Raw genomic sequence first — 21188 nt, 5'->3', positions numbered from 1 at the left:
GTCATCTCCACCTACCTACATTGCAAGCTGCCTAAACACATTAATTATACTTCTTTACAGTTCCTATGTCGTGGTGATTCTCAGACTTCAGTGGGGAACTCATTTAAAATGGGGTTGCCTAGGGGCGCCTGGGTGGCTCAGTCGGTTGAGCGGCCGACTTCGGCTCAGGTCACGATCTCGCGGTCCGTGAGTTCGAGCCCCGCGTCGGGCTCTGGGCTGATGGCTCGGAGCCTGGAGCCTGCTTCCGATTCTGTGTCTCCCTCTCTCTGACCCTCCCCCATTCATGCTCTGTCTCTCTCTGTCTCAAAAATAAATAAACGTTAAAAATAAATAAATAAATAAATAAATAAAATGGGGCTGCCTGGTTCTCATCTCCAAAGACTCTCATCCGGTAGGAACAGGGTGAAGTTGGGAATCCGCCTTTTATTTCCGGGCAAGTACTTGCAGAATGTTGTGTTGCCAGAGGTCTATAGACTACAAACTGAGAAGCATTATTTAAAATAAAAATTTTTAAATGTTTGTTCATTTTTGAAAGACAGAGAGACAGAGCGTGAGTGGGGCAGGGGCAGAGAGAGAGGGAGACACAGAATCTGAAGCAGGCTCCAGGCTCTGAGCTGTCAGCATAGAGCCTGACGCGGGGCTCGAACCCACGAACCACAAGATCATGACCTGAGACGAACTCGGACGCTTAACCCACGAAGCCACCCAGGCACCCTGAGAAGCATTGTTTTTTAAATCTGGTGTAGACCCAATAAATGGATAAAAGTTGAGTTGTTCTGGAATTAATGAACCTGTACTTTACCTTCCCTGAAAATATTTTATTTCCCCATTTCCTTCACCCCAGCATCTGGTAGAATGTTGATTAGTTTCATGCTTAAGTGATTTTTAAAAATACTCTGAGAAGAAAAGAGGAAGGAGGGGCTTCTCAGTGGCTTTCACTGCACACCTGGAGGCGGGGAGATGGTTAGCAAAGTGATACTTTGGAGACAAATGGCATTGTCAGTGATATCTGGCCATCCGTCCCTCCCATATCTGACTGCCCACACCATCATTTGCCCCTCTGCTCCACAATGCCAAAAGTAGCTATTAATTAACAGAAATATATTTTAGGCCCTAATTTCCCACCTGAAAGTTCACTTCCTAAAAATAAAAAAGAGAGCCATAGCTAGGAGGAGTAGCAGAGAACAGCAGTAGCATTAAAAAATAATATGGTGTTAATTTCATTGAGCACTTACTATGTACTGAGCTCTGGTAGGCACCATGCACACATAGTCTCTCATCTTCAAAATAACCTGCAAGTAGGTATTAAGTGTCCCCATTCCATAGATAGGAAGGAAAACTGCCTGCCTACCTTCCATGACATCACAAAGACTCACGCAAGGGCAGCTGGGAAAAAACAAAACCAAACAGGGCATGAAAACATAGCCACATATTCCAGAGTTAATCTTCAGCCACATTTGTAATGAAGCTCCAGAAGGAGAAAGAGGTAAAGAGGGAAGAAAAACTCAGTCTAAAATCTCTTCCGAAAGAGGTAGGAAATGACCCTTCTGTTCCCAACTGCTCACAGGCTGACTTTTCCTTGCATAGGTATTAATACCCCCAAACAGGCCTTGAAGTGCTTGGGGGCTCTGTAATCTAGTTCATTACAGCCAAAGATGAGTCCTTAAAGGTAATTGACACATCCTCGGGCACTGATTCCATTTAATAGATCAATGTTACATATCTCAAAAATAAAAACAACTCTCTGGCTCAGAGCACCCATCAACAAAATCGCTGTAATCTCTGCGCATCTTGGAATGTCCTCCTCACCTCTACTTCTGAACTATAGTCCTTCTGGCCACCTGGTGAGGTTCCCTCTCTGGGGTTCCCCATGCTCACCAAGTGGCTCCTAGACCCTGGTTGGTATCTCCCCCCACCGTCCTCCACTCACTCCTTCTACCCTCCACTCCTCATCCCCACCCTGCATTCTCCTCTCACAGGATTGGCGTGCTTGGTCACATGACAAGACTGTCTCCTGCGGCCAAATGGACATGCTCACTTCTCTGTATTGCTTCCAAAGTCACCCCACCGGGTGCTAGGATGGGTTATAAGGTGTCCCGCCAGAGGGGCCTCTGCTCTGTGTTCTCTGGCACACCTGCTGGCAGGTATTTTTCATTTAACTTGCTCTTCTAGTTCATAAATATTCCTGTCCTGAGGATCCCAGCCCAGCTGGCTTCTGGGCCCACCATGCTATCTATGCTGCTTTGAGAGGCTCTCACACACACACATTGCGTGTCACCCTTTCCTTCTTGGATGAGTTCCCTTCCCATGGGGGACAATGTCTGGAAGGTTGGGAGAAGGCCATCAATCCCCGGCATCTCAGGGTCTGAGCCTTATAAACAGCCATCAGCCCCAATGGGTCTAGTCGTTAATGCTCCATGAAGGCCCTAAGCAAATACAGCCTCCAGCCTACCATTCCATACTCAGTCCGTTTGGCCCAAATTCATAATGAGTATACAAATGAATCCCTTGCTACATATATTTATTGACTCACACCGCTGGCACATGGTCTATGTTCTCTGAACCCTAAATGAGGATGCACAATCCAAGATAAGCCTTGCAAGAAGCAGACCATTTGAAATCGAGTATGTCTCCGAAAGCCTGGGACATGTGGTCATAAGTTATTTAAGACACAAAAGACATCTATCAGCAGCTCTCTGCACCAAGTGATACATTTACTACTTTGGCGAGGAGGCATGGAAAATCGAGCGTGACCAAATTCCCGGCAAGATCAGTTAACCGGCACTGTGAGGCTGGGAAGGAGAGCCCTCCTTGCAGTTCAGGGCTGTGGAGGAGGGGAGCCTTGAAAGCTGGTGGGATCTGGATAAGGCAACAGGGGGAAAACAGCGTTTTCAGTTGAGGAGAACGTCAAAGCAAAGGTGTGGGGACAAAGGCAGCAATGTGGACAGGAGATGCCACAGGAGACCGGCCTGAGCAAAGCAGGAGGTTCATGAGCAGTGGTGTGAGAGGCCGGGCTTAAGACATTTAGCGTGATTTAATAAGCAGGAAACCACATGGCTGCGTGCACAGGGAAAGGTTGTGATGGGAACAGTGTTTCGGGATAAATGATCAGGTAGCAGAAAAAGTGGGATCATTTGAGGGGCATTCAGAGGCCAGGAGATCAGCTAGGGGCTAATGTCCTTGTTTGGGTAGCAGCTGAGCCACCCGCTGCTCCGGATGTGGAGAAGATTGCCCAAACCCTGACCTCACACACCGTGTGACGTCTGTATGCCCTTGCTCAGTCCTGGATGCCCTGGCTCCCATGTCAAACTCTGCTAAATGTTCATTCTGCGCCTTACACTTTTTCCTTCAGCTCTGCCTCATCAGTGACCAAAAGGAAATCTGTTAAATCCAGGCGTGAACTTAGGTCCAACCCTGGGAAGCGGATCTGGCTGTGGGGGGCATCTTAGAGAGTGGCACAGCCTCTCAGGATAAATTCTGTCACCTCACGTTCCCACAATCCCCTGCAGCCTGACGCTGCAATAGGACATGCTGATGCCCTCTGTGGGGCAGTTGCTGAGACCAGCTGCTGGTCAGGACTCAGGCTCAGGAACTGTCCCCACAAATTTAATCTGGCCCATGACTTTGAATTTCCTGGCCCCTTTAGCTCTGAATTTTTTGGAAGCTGCGCTCCCTTTTGGGTTAGGTACTGTTTTTCAGATGGTCTGTTTTAAACATAAGTTATCTCCTGAGAAAGATAATATTTGGCTTTAACAGCTCACCATGGGTCAGGATAGGGTGGAATCACTCCACCAAAGAATCACAGAAGAGGCATAGCAGATACCTTAGCGCTCAACCAATCCAACCACCTCAGCTTATATGAGAGGAAATTGAGGCCAGAGTGAAGAGGTGACCTCATCACGGGCACATCCAACTACTGACAGTAACAAGGGAAGAGTCGGGTTTCCCAGCTTTAGACCCAACGATCTTTCCCATTCTTCCAACCATCTTTCCAGCAAGTGTTTCTTGAGCACCCACTGTGTGCCAAGAACCATGGTAAGAGCTGGAGATACCGTCATAGAGGATGAATAATAGACCCCTTGGTCATTTCACATGGCCTACCTGTACCCATTAGCAATATGAACCATCTCCCCCCACCACCCACCACCAGTGGGGCACGGAGTAGGGAAAGGTTGATGAGAAGATAAACAAGAAGGAAGGTTGTTAATGTGGGCTACCATCAACCCATCCACCTGCCCAACCTGGGCAAGAAAACTTGCCGTGGGGACTCTGGACTGCTGGCCATGGCATATATTGGGAACATGGAAGGAGGGTGGGGTAAGAAGAAAAAGGAAAGAGGTGCAGGTCTCTGAAAACAGGCATGTGAGGACACTGGCAACAAACTTCCCTCTGCCTGCTGAAGAGGGTAGTGGGGTAGCTACATGGGCCTTCCTAATGATGCATGTTGAGACTCTATTTCTCTGGGGTGGAGCAGGGGGAGCACTAGAGGTGCAAATGGCACTTGGCAGCTGTCCCCACCCTCCCCAACTCTTGAGTTCAGCAGCTGTGCCCCTCCCAGCCCCAACTTTTGCCCCCAACCCCAGGGCCTGTCTTCAGGGCTCCTAGCCTCAAACAGTCAAGCCTACAAAGTCAGATGGGGACTGTGCATCTGACTCTCTGGGAGTCACTGCCATCATTTTATTAAATTCCAAGAAAACTGAATGGAGATCTGATCGCTACCATGAGCTTAAAAGAAAAACTAAAACTTTCTCATGAACTGATGATAACTAATCGGAAAAGTTTCAATCATCCTGCAAAGAAAGTCAAAGGTGCTGTTATGTGAGCACAACAGAATCATCTCCTGTTCTAAGAAGTCATGCCAGAGAGCTAAGCAGCCCTGGGAGACTCGGCCCCAGCATCAGTGACACTTTCTAGCACTCACTTGGCCTCTCCTCCCTGAGAGCTGAGGTCTGCCCTGGGGCCAGGCAGAGGGAGCACCATACTGTATAAAGGCCACTCATCTTTAGCTGCCTGCTATGTTTCTGAGCGCTGGGATGCCCGGGCCCTGGATCCTCTCACCTGCACCTCTCACAGCCACGTGTTGAGTGGGATGTGGTCTGAGAGTTTCCCAAAGACGCTGCACATTTGACCCTGGCCCGTTGGGACTGTTGGAATTTTCAGTGGCGTTAGAATCACTTGTCAGAACTACTCTCCAGAAAACCTATCAAAAGGTAGATTATATACTATGTAAATCATTATACTTCTCTCTCTACTTTTGTGAATATTTAAAATTTTCTACAATAAAGTTGAAAAAAATTAAAAGAACATTAACTGGCAGGGATATTTCATTTACTCATTTGTACCTATTAAATTTTGAATTAACATTTGACAAAAGTTTATTGAGCTTCTCTGTTACACACCAAGCACTGAGTGGCCTCATTAGATTCAGTACTGAAACTTTTGCCTCATGGCGGTGGGTCAGTTCTCTATGGGTGAGGTCTGGGCATTTTTCACTTTGTTCAGGATATTGTCATGTGCAGCCAGAGTGGAGAATCACTGCCCCAAGGGGGTGATGGGGCAAACAGCACATGGGTGGACTTGGGTTCTGGCTCTCACCTCTGATAGCCATGTGATTTTGAGAACTTCACTTGTGTCTTTGGTTTTCAGGCTGGGCTTTCTTCTGGAAAACGAGAGAATGGAACTGGACAGTCTCTGAGGTCCTTTCCATCACTCCTCAGCCTCGTGGTCTGAACCAAAAATAAGTCCCTTTCAACTCCAACATTCTGTGACTGTACAAGCTATTTTATGGTGAGAGGAACAAAGTGGAAACTTTCTGGGAGTCCCTGGAATCCACACTGATTAGGCTATCCTCCCTTTCTCTACATCCACTCTTTTTATTCGTTGGCTGACCGCAATCTCAGAGTTAAACCGAGTTAACAGAAGACAGTGGCAACACCAAGGCCTGCTCCCGGCTGTAAAAGATGCATTAGTCCCAGTAATGGCCCATCACCCAGACCACTTCCTCCATCTAGACATTTATGGGACTGTGAATCAAGGGTTACCCAGGCAGACAGAAAGACCAGTGCCTGCTGGAGGACGAGTATGTCAAGAAGGGACCAGGCAACTCTGAAATGACAGCTCTGGTAATTAACTCAATGTGTTCTGAGTCCCAACCAAGAAGAGATCTCTGCAGACCAGGCACCCAGAGTTTACAGGGGAAAAATGCCCTTATCCACTTTCTTTTGCCCAGGTCATGGTGTGGCATAAGAGAGGTACATACTCCATTGTTCACTGGCCAGTAATAACACAGGAAGGATTTTGATTTCACCCATCTGGCCAAAATGGAACATTATTAAGGGAAGAGATGTTGTTAAATATATATTTTAATAAACAGACTTCATTTTTCATGATAGCCTATTCCTGAAAACACAATGTTCAAGTTGAATGTATGGAAACAGAACATTCCTTTCTTCTTTAATTACAGTGACACCTAGAAATCATTTTGATTTCTCCGCATCTTAGTCTACTAGTTAGTAATGTACAAACCAACATTCAAATCCAAGGAAGTAAGTCCTTTTGTAAATGATTAGATTAAATTATTTGAGGATGGGGTGCCTGGGTGGCTCAGTCTGTTGAGTGTCCAGCTTTGGCTTATGTCATGATCTCACAGTTTGTGAGTTCAAGCCCACCATCAGGCTCTGTGCTGACAGCTCAGAGCCTGGAGCCTGCTTGGGATTCTGTGTCTCCCTCTCTCTCTGCTCCTCCTCCACTCGTGCTCTGTCTCTCTCTCTCTCTCTCTCAAAAATAAATAAACATTAAAAAAATTTTTTTAATATTTGAGGATAAATCATGTCTTTTTTAAATTAAGATTTTTTTTTTGGTGGAAGACTTTCAAAATCTTTATTATTACTTAAAGACTCAACTTTCAATTTATACAAGGTCAGTTTCCAATGGGGACCCACAAGTCATGTTCCCATTACTACATTGGGAAGATAGGGATAGAGGAAGTATGTATGTGAGTGGTGAGTCAGTGTTGAAGGGTTTTATATGCTCATCTACCAAAGAGAAGGCTAATAGGTGAAATGAAGAAGCAGTATATGTTTATTATTTAGAAACATGGAGCTTGATAGCAAATAAATCTAATAATGAGTTTAAAAGGGTGATCTCTGTCCAGAAACACAATAAATCAAGTAAAAAGATCAACAGCAAAATGGGGAAAAGAATTTGTAATTTAAATGTCAGACAAGGGTTCATTACCAAAGTACATAAAGTTTCCAAAAAATAAAATAAAAAGGCCAACAATCACAGAAAAATTCACTACAAATATCAATAATCATTAGAAAAGGAAATAAGAATGGCTCCTGACATTAAGATGTTCAGCATCACTCATCAGGCATGCAAATTAAAACTACACTGAGATATTATTCTTATCTTATCAGTTTGGCAAAACCCCATGATTTAGGAACACACTGTTGGCAAGACTATGGGGAAACAAGCACCACACCCGATACATTCCTAGTAGGAGTGCAAGTTGATCCAATCCCTAGAGAGGAGAATTCGGCAATATATAGCAAAACTGTTCATGCAAACACCCTTTAACCCGGCAATCTCATTTCTAGAAACCTACCACAAAGATATATTGGCAAAACATGGCAAGAAACATATACAAGGCAATTTACCAAAGCACTGCTTGTAATAGCAAGACTGGATACAACCAAAATCCCCATCAAAGGGGCCTGGATAAGAACGATACATCTACAAATTGGAGTGACACGCAACTACAAAAAGGAAAGAGGAACAACTATGTTCTCCTATGAAGTGCTAGTCTCTCTACTTTTGTAAACAGTTACAATTTTTTAATAAAGCCTTTAAAAACAGAAGAAACTGATTACCTCTAGGGAGTTAAAAATAGAGCAATAGGGAGGAGGGGATTGCTTTTTTTCATAACAACCACTGTAGAATCATTTGATTTTTTAATACTATGTACATGCAAAACTAAGTATATTTTTAAAATTAAAAGTGAAGAGAACGACATAAATATGATACTTAATGGGAAATGTTAGAAGCATTCTCATTAAAGTCAGAAACTCAATGATGCCTGTTCTTCAACTTCATAGTGGAGACTTAGCCATCACAATAAGACAAGAAAAAGAAATAGGAGCAAATGGATGGAGAATAAAAGACAAAGAATGATTGTTGTTTGTAGACAATATTAAATGCACAGAAAATCCAAAGTAATTTACTAACAATAAGAGTATGTAGCAAAATTGCTGAATATAAGAACAAGGTACAAAAATCAATATTGTTCCCATACACTGGCCATAACTAATTAGAAAATGTGATAAAACAAAATTCTGTATATAATGTCAACAGAAACTGTTAGGCTTAGAAAAAGAAATCTATCAAAAGATGGAACAACACTTATGAAGAAAATTATAAAACATTATTTAAGGACATAAAAATAAATCTGGTTAAAATCATAAATGTGAATTCTCCCCAATTACTCTTCAAACTCAGTGCTTCCAACCAAAAGTTTAACAATTTTTTTGTGGAGCTAAACATATCAATTTCACAATTTTTTAAAAGCTTATTTATTATTCCTGAGAAAGAGATTGTGCGTGCACACAAGCAGGGGGATGGGCAGAGAGCAAAAGGAAGACACAGAATCTGAAACAGGCCTCATGCTCTAAGCTGTCAGCACAGAGCCCACGCAGGGCTCCAACCCACAAACTGGGAGATCATGACCTGAGCCAAAGTTGGACGCTCAACCGACTGAGCCACCCAGGGGTCCCCACAATGTTAAAATTGTGAAAGATATTTTGAAAAAAAAAAGAGGAAATCTTGTTTTTACCATATATTAGGGTTTATTATAAAGCCTCAATACCTAAAATAGTGAAATACTAGAGCAGGGATAGAAAATAAACCAATGGAACAAAAAAGAGATCCCAGAAATAGGCTCATACATATTTTGAACTTGATATATTATACAGGTGACAGTTAAGAAATGACGGACTACTCAATAAATGGAGAATGACTGGGGGGCAGGGAGCTCCTGGGTGGCTCAGTCAGTTAAGTGACTGACTTCGGCTCAGGTCATGATCTTGTGGTTCATGGGTTGGAGCCCCGAATCAGGCTCTGTGCTGACAGCTCGGAGCCTGGAGCCTGCTTCCAATTCTGTGTCTCCCTCTCTCTCTGACCCTCCCCTGCTTGCCTTCTTTCTTTCTCTTTCTCTCTCTCTCTCAAAAATAAGTAAAACATTAAAAAATAATAAATAAATGAAGAAATTGGTTCACCATGTGGAGAAAAAAATGAAGTTAGATTCTTACCTGAACATACACAAAAATATTCTGGGTAGCTTAAAGACCTAAATATGAAAAAAATTTTTAAACATGTTAGAAAGAAATATTGCGGGGATATCTCTGTTCTCAAGACAGGGAACACAGACATAGAAGCAGAAGTGATAAAAGAAAGTACTGATGACACTGAAATTTAGATTTTCTGTGTCACAAATGACTCCATAAATAAAGTTAAAAGATAAGTGGCAGATTAGAGAACTATAGCTGTGACATATCACAATACATAAAAGTTCACATCAGAATGTGTAAAGGAGCCCTACAAATCAGTAAGAAAAATAACCTCATCAAAAATTGTGCAGGGATGCCTGGGTGGCTCAGTCGGTTGAGCGTCCGACTTCGGCTCAGGTCATGATCTCGTGGTCCGTGAGTTCGAGCCCCGCGTCGGGCTCTGTGCTGACAGCTCAGAACCTTCTTCGGATTCTGCGTCTCCCTCTCTCTCTGCCCTTCCCCTGCTCATGCTCTCTCTCTCTCTCTGTCAAAACTAAATAAACATTAAAAAAATTTTTTTTTAAATTGTGCAAAGGATATGAATAATTCTCAGAAGAGGAAACCCAAACAACAAATAAATATAGGCAAAGATGCCCAAAATAACTAGAGATCAGAGAAAGAAAAAATAAAATCACAATGAGATGCTGTTGCACACCAGTCGATGGGTGAAAATGAAAACAGCTGAAACACTTGACTGTGAGGATGTTGAGAAAGTCAAGTGCAGCTGGTGCGAGAATAAATCGGTACAACAAATTTAGAGATAAAAGTTAGGATATGGTCCTATCTGATCGAAAATTCATACATTGTATGACCCAAGAATATTGAATACCCAGTATATACTTCTGGCTATACACCCCAGAAAACTCTCACACATGAACACAAGGAGGCATTCATAAGAATATTCATTGTAGCATTTTAAAAAACAGGAAAAAAAGGAGCTGGAAATCAATTGTAAAAATAGGGTTTGGGATAAATGTGTTATGTTCTTGTACTTGAATACGATGCGGCATATAAACTGAATGAATTAGATCTATCCGTCAAGGACAGATATAAAAAATAAAGCAGAATTTAAAAAGCAAGTTCTGGAGTGGTATTTCGAGTATGATGTCATTTACGCAATATGTAGTATTTTAAAAACATGTTTAACTATATATATAGTTTTTTTTAACATTTATTTATTTTTGAGAAAGAGAGAGAGACAGAGGGCGAGTGGTGAGGGGCAGAGAGAGAGGGAGACACAGAATCCCTCTCAGGCTCCAGGCCCTGAGCTGTCAGCACAGAGCCCGAGGGCAGGGCTGGAACTCACCAGCTGCGAGATCACCACCTGAGCTGAAGTCAGAGGCTCAACCGACTGAGCCACCCAGGCACCTCTAAATATATATAATTTTAATGGCTATATCAAGAAATAAATGGGAGCAAGAAAATGGAGACCAGCTAGACAGCCCCTTAGAGAAATTCTGCTGTGAAGGACAAGAGATTGCTACAGCTGGAGTGTCTGGGGAGGGTTATATTGTTTGTTTTTTCTTTTGCACGGGCAACACTAGAGATTGCCTGCAGATAGGAATGGGCCAGTGGAGACTTGAACTTATTCATAGAGAGCAAGAAATCCCTGAGAAGGCGGAGCCCGGGCTGAGGTGCACAAGACTATGCTACAGTATTTGGGGGCAGAAATCGTGTGAACCGTGGCAGTGGGATGGAGTGGAGATGAATTCTAGGTGTCTAGGAGATCATCTCTTCAAAAGGCGATGGTAACTGTGTGGGCGGGTATGTGGGTGACGCCAGAAAGTGGCATGTGGTTTGATTAGAAGGTGAGAGAAGGGGGCCTCCGAGGAATCATGGACCGCGCGCTAAGGGTGTTGTCACTCCTTTTTTTTTTTTTTTTTAAGTTTATTTATTTGTTTTGAGAGAGAGGGCAGCGTGAGAGGGGGAGGGGCAGAGAGAGAGAGAGGGAGAGCAGACTGCATTGACAGCACAGGGTGAGTCCGAGACAGCACAGGATCCCGAAGTCCTGAGATCGTGACCTGAGCCCAAACCAAGAGTAGGAGGCGCGCACTGAGCCATCCAGGCGCCCCTGCTGTTGTCACCCCTAATGAAGTTCTAATCTGCTCAGGAGACTGTCCCAATCATCCACCTCGTTTAGCTATCTGTCCCCGGAGCGCCGGTGCCACTCACATACTGGGTGTTAGTCAAGTCTGCTCTCAGAAGGGCGCACTGGGCAGGCCTAGTCCTGCCTCTCCTGTCTGCCCGTTCTGTGACCTTCCAGAGCAGCCCCTGTCACTTCTCTGGACCGGTTTTCTGCCCCACAGGGTGGTTAAGTGCGTTCCTTGTTTTGCCGATGAAACACTGCGCGGGGGCGGCGGGTTAAGACGTCTCCTGCGGGATTCCTCCGAGGGCCGCTCGGACCCAGCGCCCCGGGCTCCCAGGTCCAGCCCCTTCCGCTCCGCACCTCGGTCGGATCTCCACCACCGCTCCCTCTCCACGCCCGGCCTCGTTTTTTCTTCCTCCCTGAGGACCCATGTCTTCCACGAGTGGCTGTGGCCAGAGGTCGCTACCAAGGGCTCGAGGGCTCCCTCTGGGGGCGCCACCTCGCCCATCTGGCCACCCCTGCAGATTCTGGACCCTTCGCGAACAGGGACCCCGGAGCAGGGGGCATGCCCAACAGCGCTGCCAGCCTTAGGGGCCCCGTGTGTGTGTGTGGGGGGGTCACCACCCTCCACTCTTCGCGTGCGCACCTGTTTTGAGAGATGGTCCGACGGTTCCAGGGTGAGAGCGCAGAAGAGGTTGTCTGGCCAGCGGGTGAGCGCTTGCTTGCGTCTTCTGCTTCTCTGGCTCCCTGTCCCTGGTCCGCTGCCCCCACTGTCCACCCCCCCCCATCCCTCTCCACCACTCCCCCCCACCCCGCCTCTCGGTCCTCCTGTGGGCTGCGTGCGGGGGAGCCTCACTCCGCCCTTCTCTGCGGGAACCAACCGGCGCGCCGGGGCGCAGGGCTCCTGCTGCGAGCCCATAAAACCCGGCTCCGGGCGCTGCGCTCCCGCTGCCTCTGGTCGCTGCTCCCGGGGGCTGGCGCTGGCTTGGCAGGGTCATCCAGCACGCGACGCTGATGGTGTGGACCTCGCCTCCAAGCAAGCTTAGGGACATCCGCTTTCCACTTCAGAAAAGTTGGGAGAAAGTGACTTTGGGGTGGATTGGGAAGCGGTAGCAGCTCCCCAGGCTTCTTTCCCTTCCAGAAGCCTCACCCTGCACAGCCCCATCCATTCTTCTTTTCCTGACACCCTGTCTCCCTGAGCCCTTCTCTCTCTCTTCCTAGGTCTCCCCTCCACATCGTCGGTCAGCTTCTTCTCCGTCCTTGTCTCTTTCTCTCTCCTCCCCTCTATCCCGAACCTCTTAACTATTTCTATTTTCACCATCTTCCTGCCATCCCCCTTCTCTTCTCTCCCCGTCTGAAACCTTTCCCTCCCCACTCCGTTTCAGCCATCAAACGTCTCCACTAGCCTCCACACCATCCGTAGGTCCTTCCCTCTCCCTCCTCCTCTCCCCTCCCCCCACCCACAGCACACTCAACCATGGATTCTGGGCCTGCCTGGGCTGCTAACCCCACTCCCGGGGGTACCTTCTCCGTCCCCAATGCCACCACACCCTGGATGGGCCGGGATGAGGAGCTGGCCAAGGTGGAGATCGGAGTCCTGGCCGCGGTCCTGGTGCTGGCGACAGGGGGCAATCTGACTGTGCTGCTGACCCTGGGACAGCCAGGCCGCAAGCGCTCCCGCATGCACCTGTTTGTTCTGCACCTGGCCGTGACTGACCTGGGTGTGGCCCTGTTTCAGGTGCTGCCCCAGCTGCTGTGGGACATCACCTACCGTTTCCAGGGCCCTGACCTCCTCTGCCGGGCCGTCAAGTATCTGCAGGTGCTCAGCATGTTCGCCTCCACCTACATGCTACTGGCCATGACGCTGGACCGCTACCTGGCTGTTTGTCACCCCCTGCGCAGCCTCCAGCAGCCCAGCCAGTCCACTTACCCTCTCATCGCCGCTCCCTGGCTGCTGGCTGCCATCCTCAGCCTGCCTCAGATCTTCATCTTTTCTTTGCGGGAGGTGTTCCACGGCACGGGGGTGCTGGACTGCTGGGCAGACTTCCGCTTCCCTTGGGGGCCTCGGGTCTATATCACCTGGACCACCCTGGCCATCTTTGTCCTGCCTGTGGTCATGCTCACGGCCTGCTACAGCCTCATCTACCACGAGATCTGTAAGAACCTCAAAGTCAAGACGCAGGCCCGCAAGGTGGAAGGAAGGGGCTGGAGGACTTGGGACAGGATGTCGCCTTCTGTCCCAGCTGCCGCCACACGGGGCCTGCCATCCCGGGTCAGCAGCATCAGTACCATCTCGAGGGCTAAGATCCGAACCGTGAAGATGACTTTCGTCATTGTGCTGGCCTACATTGCCTGCTGGGCACCCTTCTTCAGCGTCCAGATGTGGTCCGTGTGGGACAAAGATGCCCCCGACGAAGGCAAGTGCGTGTCCGTGTGGGAGGCGTGAGTGGAAAGGAGCAGGGAAGGGAGAAAGCAGGGCAGCGAGAGGGTTATAAGGCCTTCCGGGCCAGGCAGGTAGCAGGTGAGTGAAGCAATTATGAAAGGGGTGGGGGAGTCCCTGTTGCACGTGAGAAGCTACAACTCCTGACCAGCCTCCTGGTGCTGTGTGAGTATCTCTTATGTAAAATCTCCATGCTTTACAATTTGGGCACCTAATTTAAACATTTAAAAATAACATGTGGCCTTAATGAAGCATGACTGTTGGCAGTTTTGGTCAATCGACTCCCAGTTTCATACATGAGCATTAGAATCATAGAATGACCGCGTTGAAAAGGATTTTCAAATTGTCCAGGATGACCATCTGTGACCCATGAGCTGTGTTTGTCGGTGCTCTTCCCTTTCGAGGCTGGACAAGACTTTAACCTCCTTCCCAGCAACCACTTCTAATTAATTAGCATGTTGGCACACGACAACCCTGAAATTTCAAGCCTGAAATTTTAACCCCTTCATTTTGCTAATGGGAGAGAGAGGCTCAGAGAGAAAATGTGACTTGCCCAAGGCCACACAGCTAGGGAGTGGCAAAGTGAGGGGTAGAACCCAGGCCTGCTGTGTCTTTGTCTTTTTCCTTTACCCTACGCCCTGTTCATAATCCTGGCTCTGGAAGTGGTGAAGAGAGGGGACTTCCTCCTCTAGGTGAAAAACAAAATGGGACCCACCATGAAGACCATGTTCCAGTTGGCACATGGGAGGCCGTGCTATTGTCTTTTTGCTGGGGGGAGGTAGATGGCAGCCTCCTGAGCTTTAGATACTGGCAGATGGTCCAGCTATCTGGGGATGAGTGTGTACTCAGGAAGGTAGGGCTGTGTCTGGGCAGCCTAAATGTTGAAGAGTAGTGCTCCTCCTCTCCTAAGAAGAGTGCGGCATGGGGACACGTGCAAGTCAACCCATCTGGGTGTTTGTGGCTGGGGTGACTGTGTGTTCTCCAGTGCACGTCTTGTGCATAGCCTGGGATGTATATTGGGTACAGCATGTGACTGCCCTAGGGAGGCCCTGTGCACAGGTTTTGGGAGCTGGAAGCTTCCTGAGAGTTTGCTGACCAGCAGATCCAGGCTACCAATTCCTACCAGCCCTTGGGGGGTGGTTCCCCCTTCCCTTGTGCTTTTGTTTCTAACCTCATTTTGCTCATCCTGGGACACTCTCAAGCCAAATATACTTTGCTTTTCTGGAGAGATTAAATAAGGGCCAGGCTGTTCATGAATTTAACACAACCCTGCAAGAGAATTGGGAGAATAATACCAAACTATTATGGTCCCATTTTATCCCTTCTTTTGGACATCCATTTGGACAAGAGGCTCTTTGCAAATTACCCTTTAAGCAATGAATGTATTGATTCTAACCAACTGTAGAGACCTCCCTGCTCTACTCACACACAGAATAGAAGGAGAGAGGGCTTCCTAGTGCCAAGCACATTCAGTCCTTGGTGGCCTTCTCTGCTGTATGTCTGAGTAATCCGAGACTCGCAGAGGGGAAAACACTGGTCCAAAGTGCCACTGCTAGTAAGAGGTGGGGCCAAGACCTGAGTCAAGGTCTTTATAGGCCAAGCATTATCCATGACATGGCTTTACTCTCAGTCCAGCTTAGCTAATGATGCAGGGTGGGGGGCAGGGCATAGTCAGTTGCCCCTTTATCAAGGAACCTACAAGAGGATGCAGACCCTGCCACCCAGCCAGTGCAGGCTTCCCTGCTTGCCTGCTGTGTCACTATGATCACAAGCCTGTCCCTCAGTACACGTCCCTCACCTGTGTACCAAGGGCCTCTCTGAGCCAAGAGAACAGAGACAAAGTGTTACCTTACAGACAATATGCTCTCTCAGAAAAGCGGAAGCCCTTTGGGGCCCTTCTAGTTGGGCTGAGATCCATTACTTTAAACTTACTTTCCAGTACACCCAGTTCCTCTCCATAGCACGCCAACCTCCTGACCTCCTGTCCCTGAGTGTCTGGTTAGAGTCTACCTGTCTCCTGGGCCTTGCTCCTGCCCCCCAACTCTCGGCTGAGTTTCTGCCAAGACACGGTGGCTGCCTAGGGTTGAGCATTGTGGGTCTGCCCTCAAGGGCTGAGAGGTGGAGCCTCTGTAGACTCTGGTGTTCATGGCACATCTCCAGGCCCTGCGTTGGACCTGGCTTAGATGGGGCCAAATCAAACAGATGTTTCTCAGGCAAAGCGCTTGTGGAACCCCTCCATCCTTGGCCTAATCTAGGCACTAAATATGTATCGATAGAGTGGATAGGGTGAACACCACCCCGTTGGCCAAAGCAACCTCCCACAACTTCTGCATCATCCAGGTTTTATGTTAGCTGGGGAGCAGGCCAGGATATAGGAAAAATGAAGGAGGATCTATTTTTATTGAGGCTGGTCCCTCCACTACGGACAGGTACTCTCCCCTTGCCCTCACTTCTCTGCCTTACATGGGTCAATCCAGACGCCTTCAGCTTCTCACCCCTGTGATCTATGTCTTCTGTCAAATGTTCTTCCCTCTGCTTGGGCCGTGAGTAGCCACACCTAGGAGCACACCTATGGGAGAACCAGAGTATCTGAAGACGTCACAGTGCTTTACAGAGGAGGCAAAGGGCTTTGCCTTTGAGTGTGTTGGTTGAAACTTCACAGAGGCACAGGACTGCTGTCTTAGAGTCAGTAGACCTGGCTTCGAGTCTATGCTTGCTTAAAGCTCTGACATTGCTTTCAATGATTCTATAGCCTCTGCCAAAGGGCAAGGTAATGCAGTGTGCAATCTACGCCTCATGTAACAGGGTGTGTCTAGCCAGAGGTCAAGGCCTGTCCCAGAAGCTTTCCTCCTGGCATGTGGAGCTCATGTAGTCTTCAGAAAGAATACTGTGTCTGGAAAAAATCTTACCAGTTTGCACTCTCCCCTTTTGACCGTCCAAGAGAGAAATTCATTTTTCCCTGCAGGATGGTCCATTCCCTGGGTATAATCTCGACACAGAACAAGTATTCATCCAGAAAGGGATGCTTGGGGGCCCTGTACCTGGAAGCTGACCCTCCACTGCAGTTGGAGATGATGCCATGGCACCTGCAGGGCAGTTAGACTCTAGATTGCCCATCCAGGTCCCCAGCAATGGCCTGGCACTGTCTGTGCTCTCATGCTCAATGACTGAGTGACAGAATGAGTGGGACTGTCCTTGAGGGGTCAAAGAAGACAGAATCCAGAAGACAGTGTGCACCTGTATCTACAACATAAATGATATTGGGGGTCAAAGGGGCCTGAGCTTGGCCTAGAATCACAGGTATTTTCCCTGCATGTCTTACAGAAGTTTTCTCATTCTAGATCTCCATCCATGAGGGGATTCGAGTTCTAGGTTTTGGAACAAAGACACTGTCTCCTATTTAAGCTGGTCCTGTCCCTCCCTGGCTGTGTTTACACCTTGAAAGTCAGCTTGGAGGGGTGCCTGGGTGGCTCAGTCGGTTAAGCAGCCGACTTTGGCTCAGGTCATGATCTCACAGTCTGAGTTCAAGCCCCGTGTCGGGCTCTGTGCTGACAGCTCAGAGCCTAGAGCCTGTTTCAGATTCTGTGTCTCCCTCTCTCTGACCCTCCCCTGTTCATGCTCTGTCTCTCTCTGTCTCAAAAATAAATAAACGTTAAAAGAAAGAAAGAAAGAAAGAAAGAAAGAAAGAAAGAAAGAAAGAAAGAAAGAAAGAAAGTCAGCTTGGAGCAAACCTTAGCTCCTACCCTTACTCTGTGCTTGCAAATAAAACCCAGTGAGGTAGGACTCTGAAGCTGGAGTCCCAGCTTCAAGTCCCAGCTGTGTTGCTCTCTTTCTTTCTCTTTCTTTCTTTCTTCCTTTCTTTTTACTTTTTTAATGTCTATTTTTGAGAGACAGAGAAACAGACCATGAGTGAGGGAGGGGCAGAGAGAGAGAGGGAGACGCAGAATCCAAAGCAGGCTCTGGGCTGTGAGCTGTCAGCACGGAACCTGACACAGGGCTCGAATTCATTGACCGTGAGATCATGACCTGAGCTGAAGTCCGGTGCTTAACTGACTGAGCCACCCAGGCGTCCCGGCTCCTTTCTAACCAGAGAACTCGAGTAAGTCCTTTCTCTCCTCTGGGAACTCTGTTTCGTCCTCTGCTCGGTGGGGGCCTGGACTCTCTCCCAGGTCCCTTCCAGCTCTGTGATTCTAAGGCTTCTTGTGCTTCTCCTTCTGCAGATTCAACCAACGTGGCTTTCACCATCTCCATGCTCTTGGGCAACCTCAGCAGCTGCTGCAACCCCTGGGTCTCCATGGGTTTCAACAGCCACCTGCGGCCATGGCCGCTGTGCCACCCGGACTGCTGCGGGGGTCCCCGGCCCCGGCCACGCCGGCAACTCTCCAGCCTCAGCCTCTCCAGCCGCCACACCACACTGCTGACCTGCTCCAGCGGCCTGCCCGCCCTCACCCTCAGCCCCAGACTCGGTGGGGGCCCTGGGACCGAAGGGTCACTGAAGGACTCTGCGCAGGTGGATGGGGAAGCCTCCACAGAGACCGGTGTCTTTTAGGGAACACGTTCCCCGAAGTCTGGCATGCCTGCGAGGCTAGTGGAGGGTCTCTGCTCATTTCAACACTGGGTGTAAAAGCCGGGAGGGCCAAGGTTGGAGTTGGGGGAGCCCAGTTTGAGGTAGGGTGAGGGGCCCAGAAGGGCTGCCCTTGGTGTTGAAGCTGCCTCTGGTGTGTGGGCTGCCCTTATTTGCCCCCAATCTCAGAGGCTGGGAGTCAGCGAGAGTCAAAACGTCTGCTTCCCTGACCCTGTGCATTCGCAGAGTGTCTGGGAACTCACCCCAGATCTCAGGCAGGCCGAGGACGGCCCTATCTGGGCCTCCGCAGGGGGCAGGGACTCAGGCTGGTCTCCCACCTTGACCATTTGTCCCCCATCCTAACCTTACTAGCACACCCAGCCAAACCAGGAGAGGGGAGAAGTGAAAAAGTGTGAACAGTATTCTGTTTCTCTATCTAGATACTGGATTTGTTTGTTTGTCTGTCTGTTTGTTTTGTAGAAGGAGGCTTGTTCAATGAAGGAAAGCGAATGGAGGTGGGTAGAGCAGATAGATCAGCTTTACCTGCTATGCCCACCTGTCTAGTGAAGGGAGATGTGGGATTTAGTGCAGCATCTATAACTAGCAAAAATTCTGCCAATGCTCCCTGTACCATCCACCTCTATAGGAGGGGTGACAGGACAAAGTAGATGCTCAGTGGAATGACCCCCTGGGAGGGAGTATGAGAAGGACGAGAAGAAAGGAGCAGATGAAAATGGTCACAATAAAATTAAGAGTGGACGAAGCCTCCGAAGCAGCAGGGATTGGTTTCTTTACTTCTCCCCCGAAGGGATCCACACTGCACCTTCCTCTGGGGCCACCCAGAGGGGACATCCGTACAGAAAGTGGGGCTGGATCATGGCTCTGGATTTCCTCAAGGCTCTTCAGAGCTTCCCTACGAACCATGCATGCCACGATGAAGTCCGCAGCCCAGGATTTGAGACTCAGCTCTGCTTTCAGGTAGCTGCATGACCTTGGGCAAGTCCCCTCCCTTCTCGGGGACTCCGTCTTCTGACCTGTTAGGACACAGATGATCTGTAAGATCTTTGCCAGCTCTAAACTGTCATGACTTTGCAAGACTACACTCTATGGTGTTACAGTAGAGCCTTTCTAACCAACAGGCTCTAGAAGAATTGTTGGATTTTCATGACAATGATATTTATACCCTTTGACTCAATTCTGGTCATGATGGATCCCTCCATGGCCACACTGTCTACTTTTGGTCTCAATTCTGTGATGTTGAAGCTGGGAGAGGCAGTGGCGTGGGGAGACTCTGAGGCTTTGCCCTGTTCCTCCTCGTTACCTCCAGTGAGATTTAGATCATGGGGTGGTTTCCCCACCCTAATTCCAATTCTAATCTAAGGGATAGCCTTGATAATGGAAAGAGCATCAGCTGAAAAGTCAGAAGAACCAGATCCTGGTTCTACCACCACTGATGACCAACATGGGGAGAAGTCTGGCTTATCCTTCATCTCTGTTATGAGGGTCAAATAAGACTGTGGAGGTAAAAGTGGTTGGTAGAGGCATGAGCTCTCTACTAATGTAAGGGGCTGATTATCTATCCTGAGAGCAGCTCTAGGGAACAGATTCTCTTCCCTCTACTCCTAAGGAAGCTGTAGGGAATGACTGTAACTTTGGGCTTTAAGAGGTCACTCAGCTCTGAGAAGCCTCCTTAGGCTTCCTTAAAAGATAAGAACTCAGTAAGCAAAGTGTCCCAAGCCTTCAGTGCTAAAGAACCAGAGAGTGGGACACAGACCCGGATGGGGCCAAGGCTCAAGGCAGATGTGAGGGCCCATGGTCTCTCTTCACTGCATTCTGTTGCCCCTGTCAGTTTCTGACATCCAGACACTTCTTCCTTGTCCATCTGTCTTGGCAGAGCTGGGCTTAGGAGCCTCCCATAGCAGTATGAGTGCTGGAGTTTCTCCTGGCCTTCGTGTGTAAGCCAATGACCCTGCCCCTCACCCCAAATCCCTGTCCTTAGTGCCTAAGTAAGTACCGAGTAAATCATTGCTCATCATGATGACTGGGACACCAGCTTTATACTCCAAAGACCTGGGTTTGAGCTCTGCTCTCACTCCTTTTCTAGACATATGAACTTGGGCAAGTCTTCTAATCCCTCTGAGCAATGTTTTCCCCATTTATTAAACAGGAACAACTAACCTTGTTGGGGACGGGAAGGTTGTAAGACCATAAACTATAGAACACTCTACTGATGTTAGAGAAGATAACGATGCCTCTGGTGAGTGACCTCCAGGGTCCCTATGGGAAGCAAGAAGGATGGTCTCTGCTCTCTCAGGTCAATCTCACTTCTGACAGCTAAAAACAGGCAAAATGGAACCATGCTGTCTCTGGACTAGGCACTTCTGAAAAATATTTATACATCCTGTGGACTCTGTGAAATACAGTACTTCAGTCCCTTAGAACCCATGTGGGAGCAAGGGGCAGAGGGTGGGCAGGGCAGAAGATGGCAGGAGGAGGTGAATTGGTGGACTGTGGAGATTTCTCAGAATGGTTTTTTTCTGATGTATGGTATAAACCAGCAATTTTCCAGATGTCTATGTCTGTAATTTGTATGTAAATAAGTCTTTTATTTATCAAGGAGCTCTAGACTCAGCCCAGGCTGCAGTAGCTCACTTGGGGTCAAGAACCTGGAGATGCGGTTTAAATTGACCAATAAAAGTCCTTGATAACCAGGAAATTCCTGGGCATCTTTGTTTCCTAGGAGCAGTGACAATGAGATATGCAATATGAAATAAA

The 21188-nt window shown here is 48.0% G+C and overlaps 2 protein-coding genes across 2 annotated transcripts in view; one reads left to right on the top strand and one right to left on the bottom strand.

Moving 5' to 3' along the window:
* Positions 1-1361, bottom strand: part of SRGAP2 (SLIT-ROBO Rho GTPase activating protein 2) — a 284242-nt gene extending 282881 nt beyond the window's left edge. The window contains exon 1 of the mRNA XM_045049283.1: positions 1236-1361. The gene's annotated coding sequence lies outside the window, so the exon portion shown is untranslated. The remainder of the gene's footprint in view (positions 1-1235) is intronic.
* A 10917-nt stretch (positions 1362-12278) lies between these two features.
* AVPR1B (arginine vasopressin receptor 1B) lies at positions 12279-21188 on the top strand. The gene is made up of 2 exons (XM_003999425.5): positions 12279-13826; positions 18070-21188. The coding sequence occupies exons 1-2, from the start codon at positions 12887-12889 to the stop codon at positions 18396-18398; spliced, it is 1269 nt and encodes a 422-aa protein (XP_003999474.3). The 5' UTR covers positions 12279-12886; the 3' UTR covers positions 18399-21188.

Source organism: Felis catus, chromosome F1, assembly GCF_018350175.1.
Source record: "Felis catus isolate Fca126 chromosome F1, F.catus_Fca126_mat1.0, whole genome shotgun sequence".
NCBI classification, from domain to species: domain Eukaryota; kingdom Metazoa; phylum Chordata; class Mammalia; order Carnivora; family Felidae; genus Felis; species Felis catus.
This window is presented reverse-complemented; position numbering and strand designations above follow the sequence as displayed.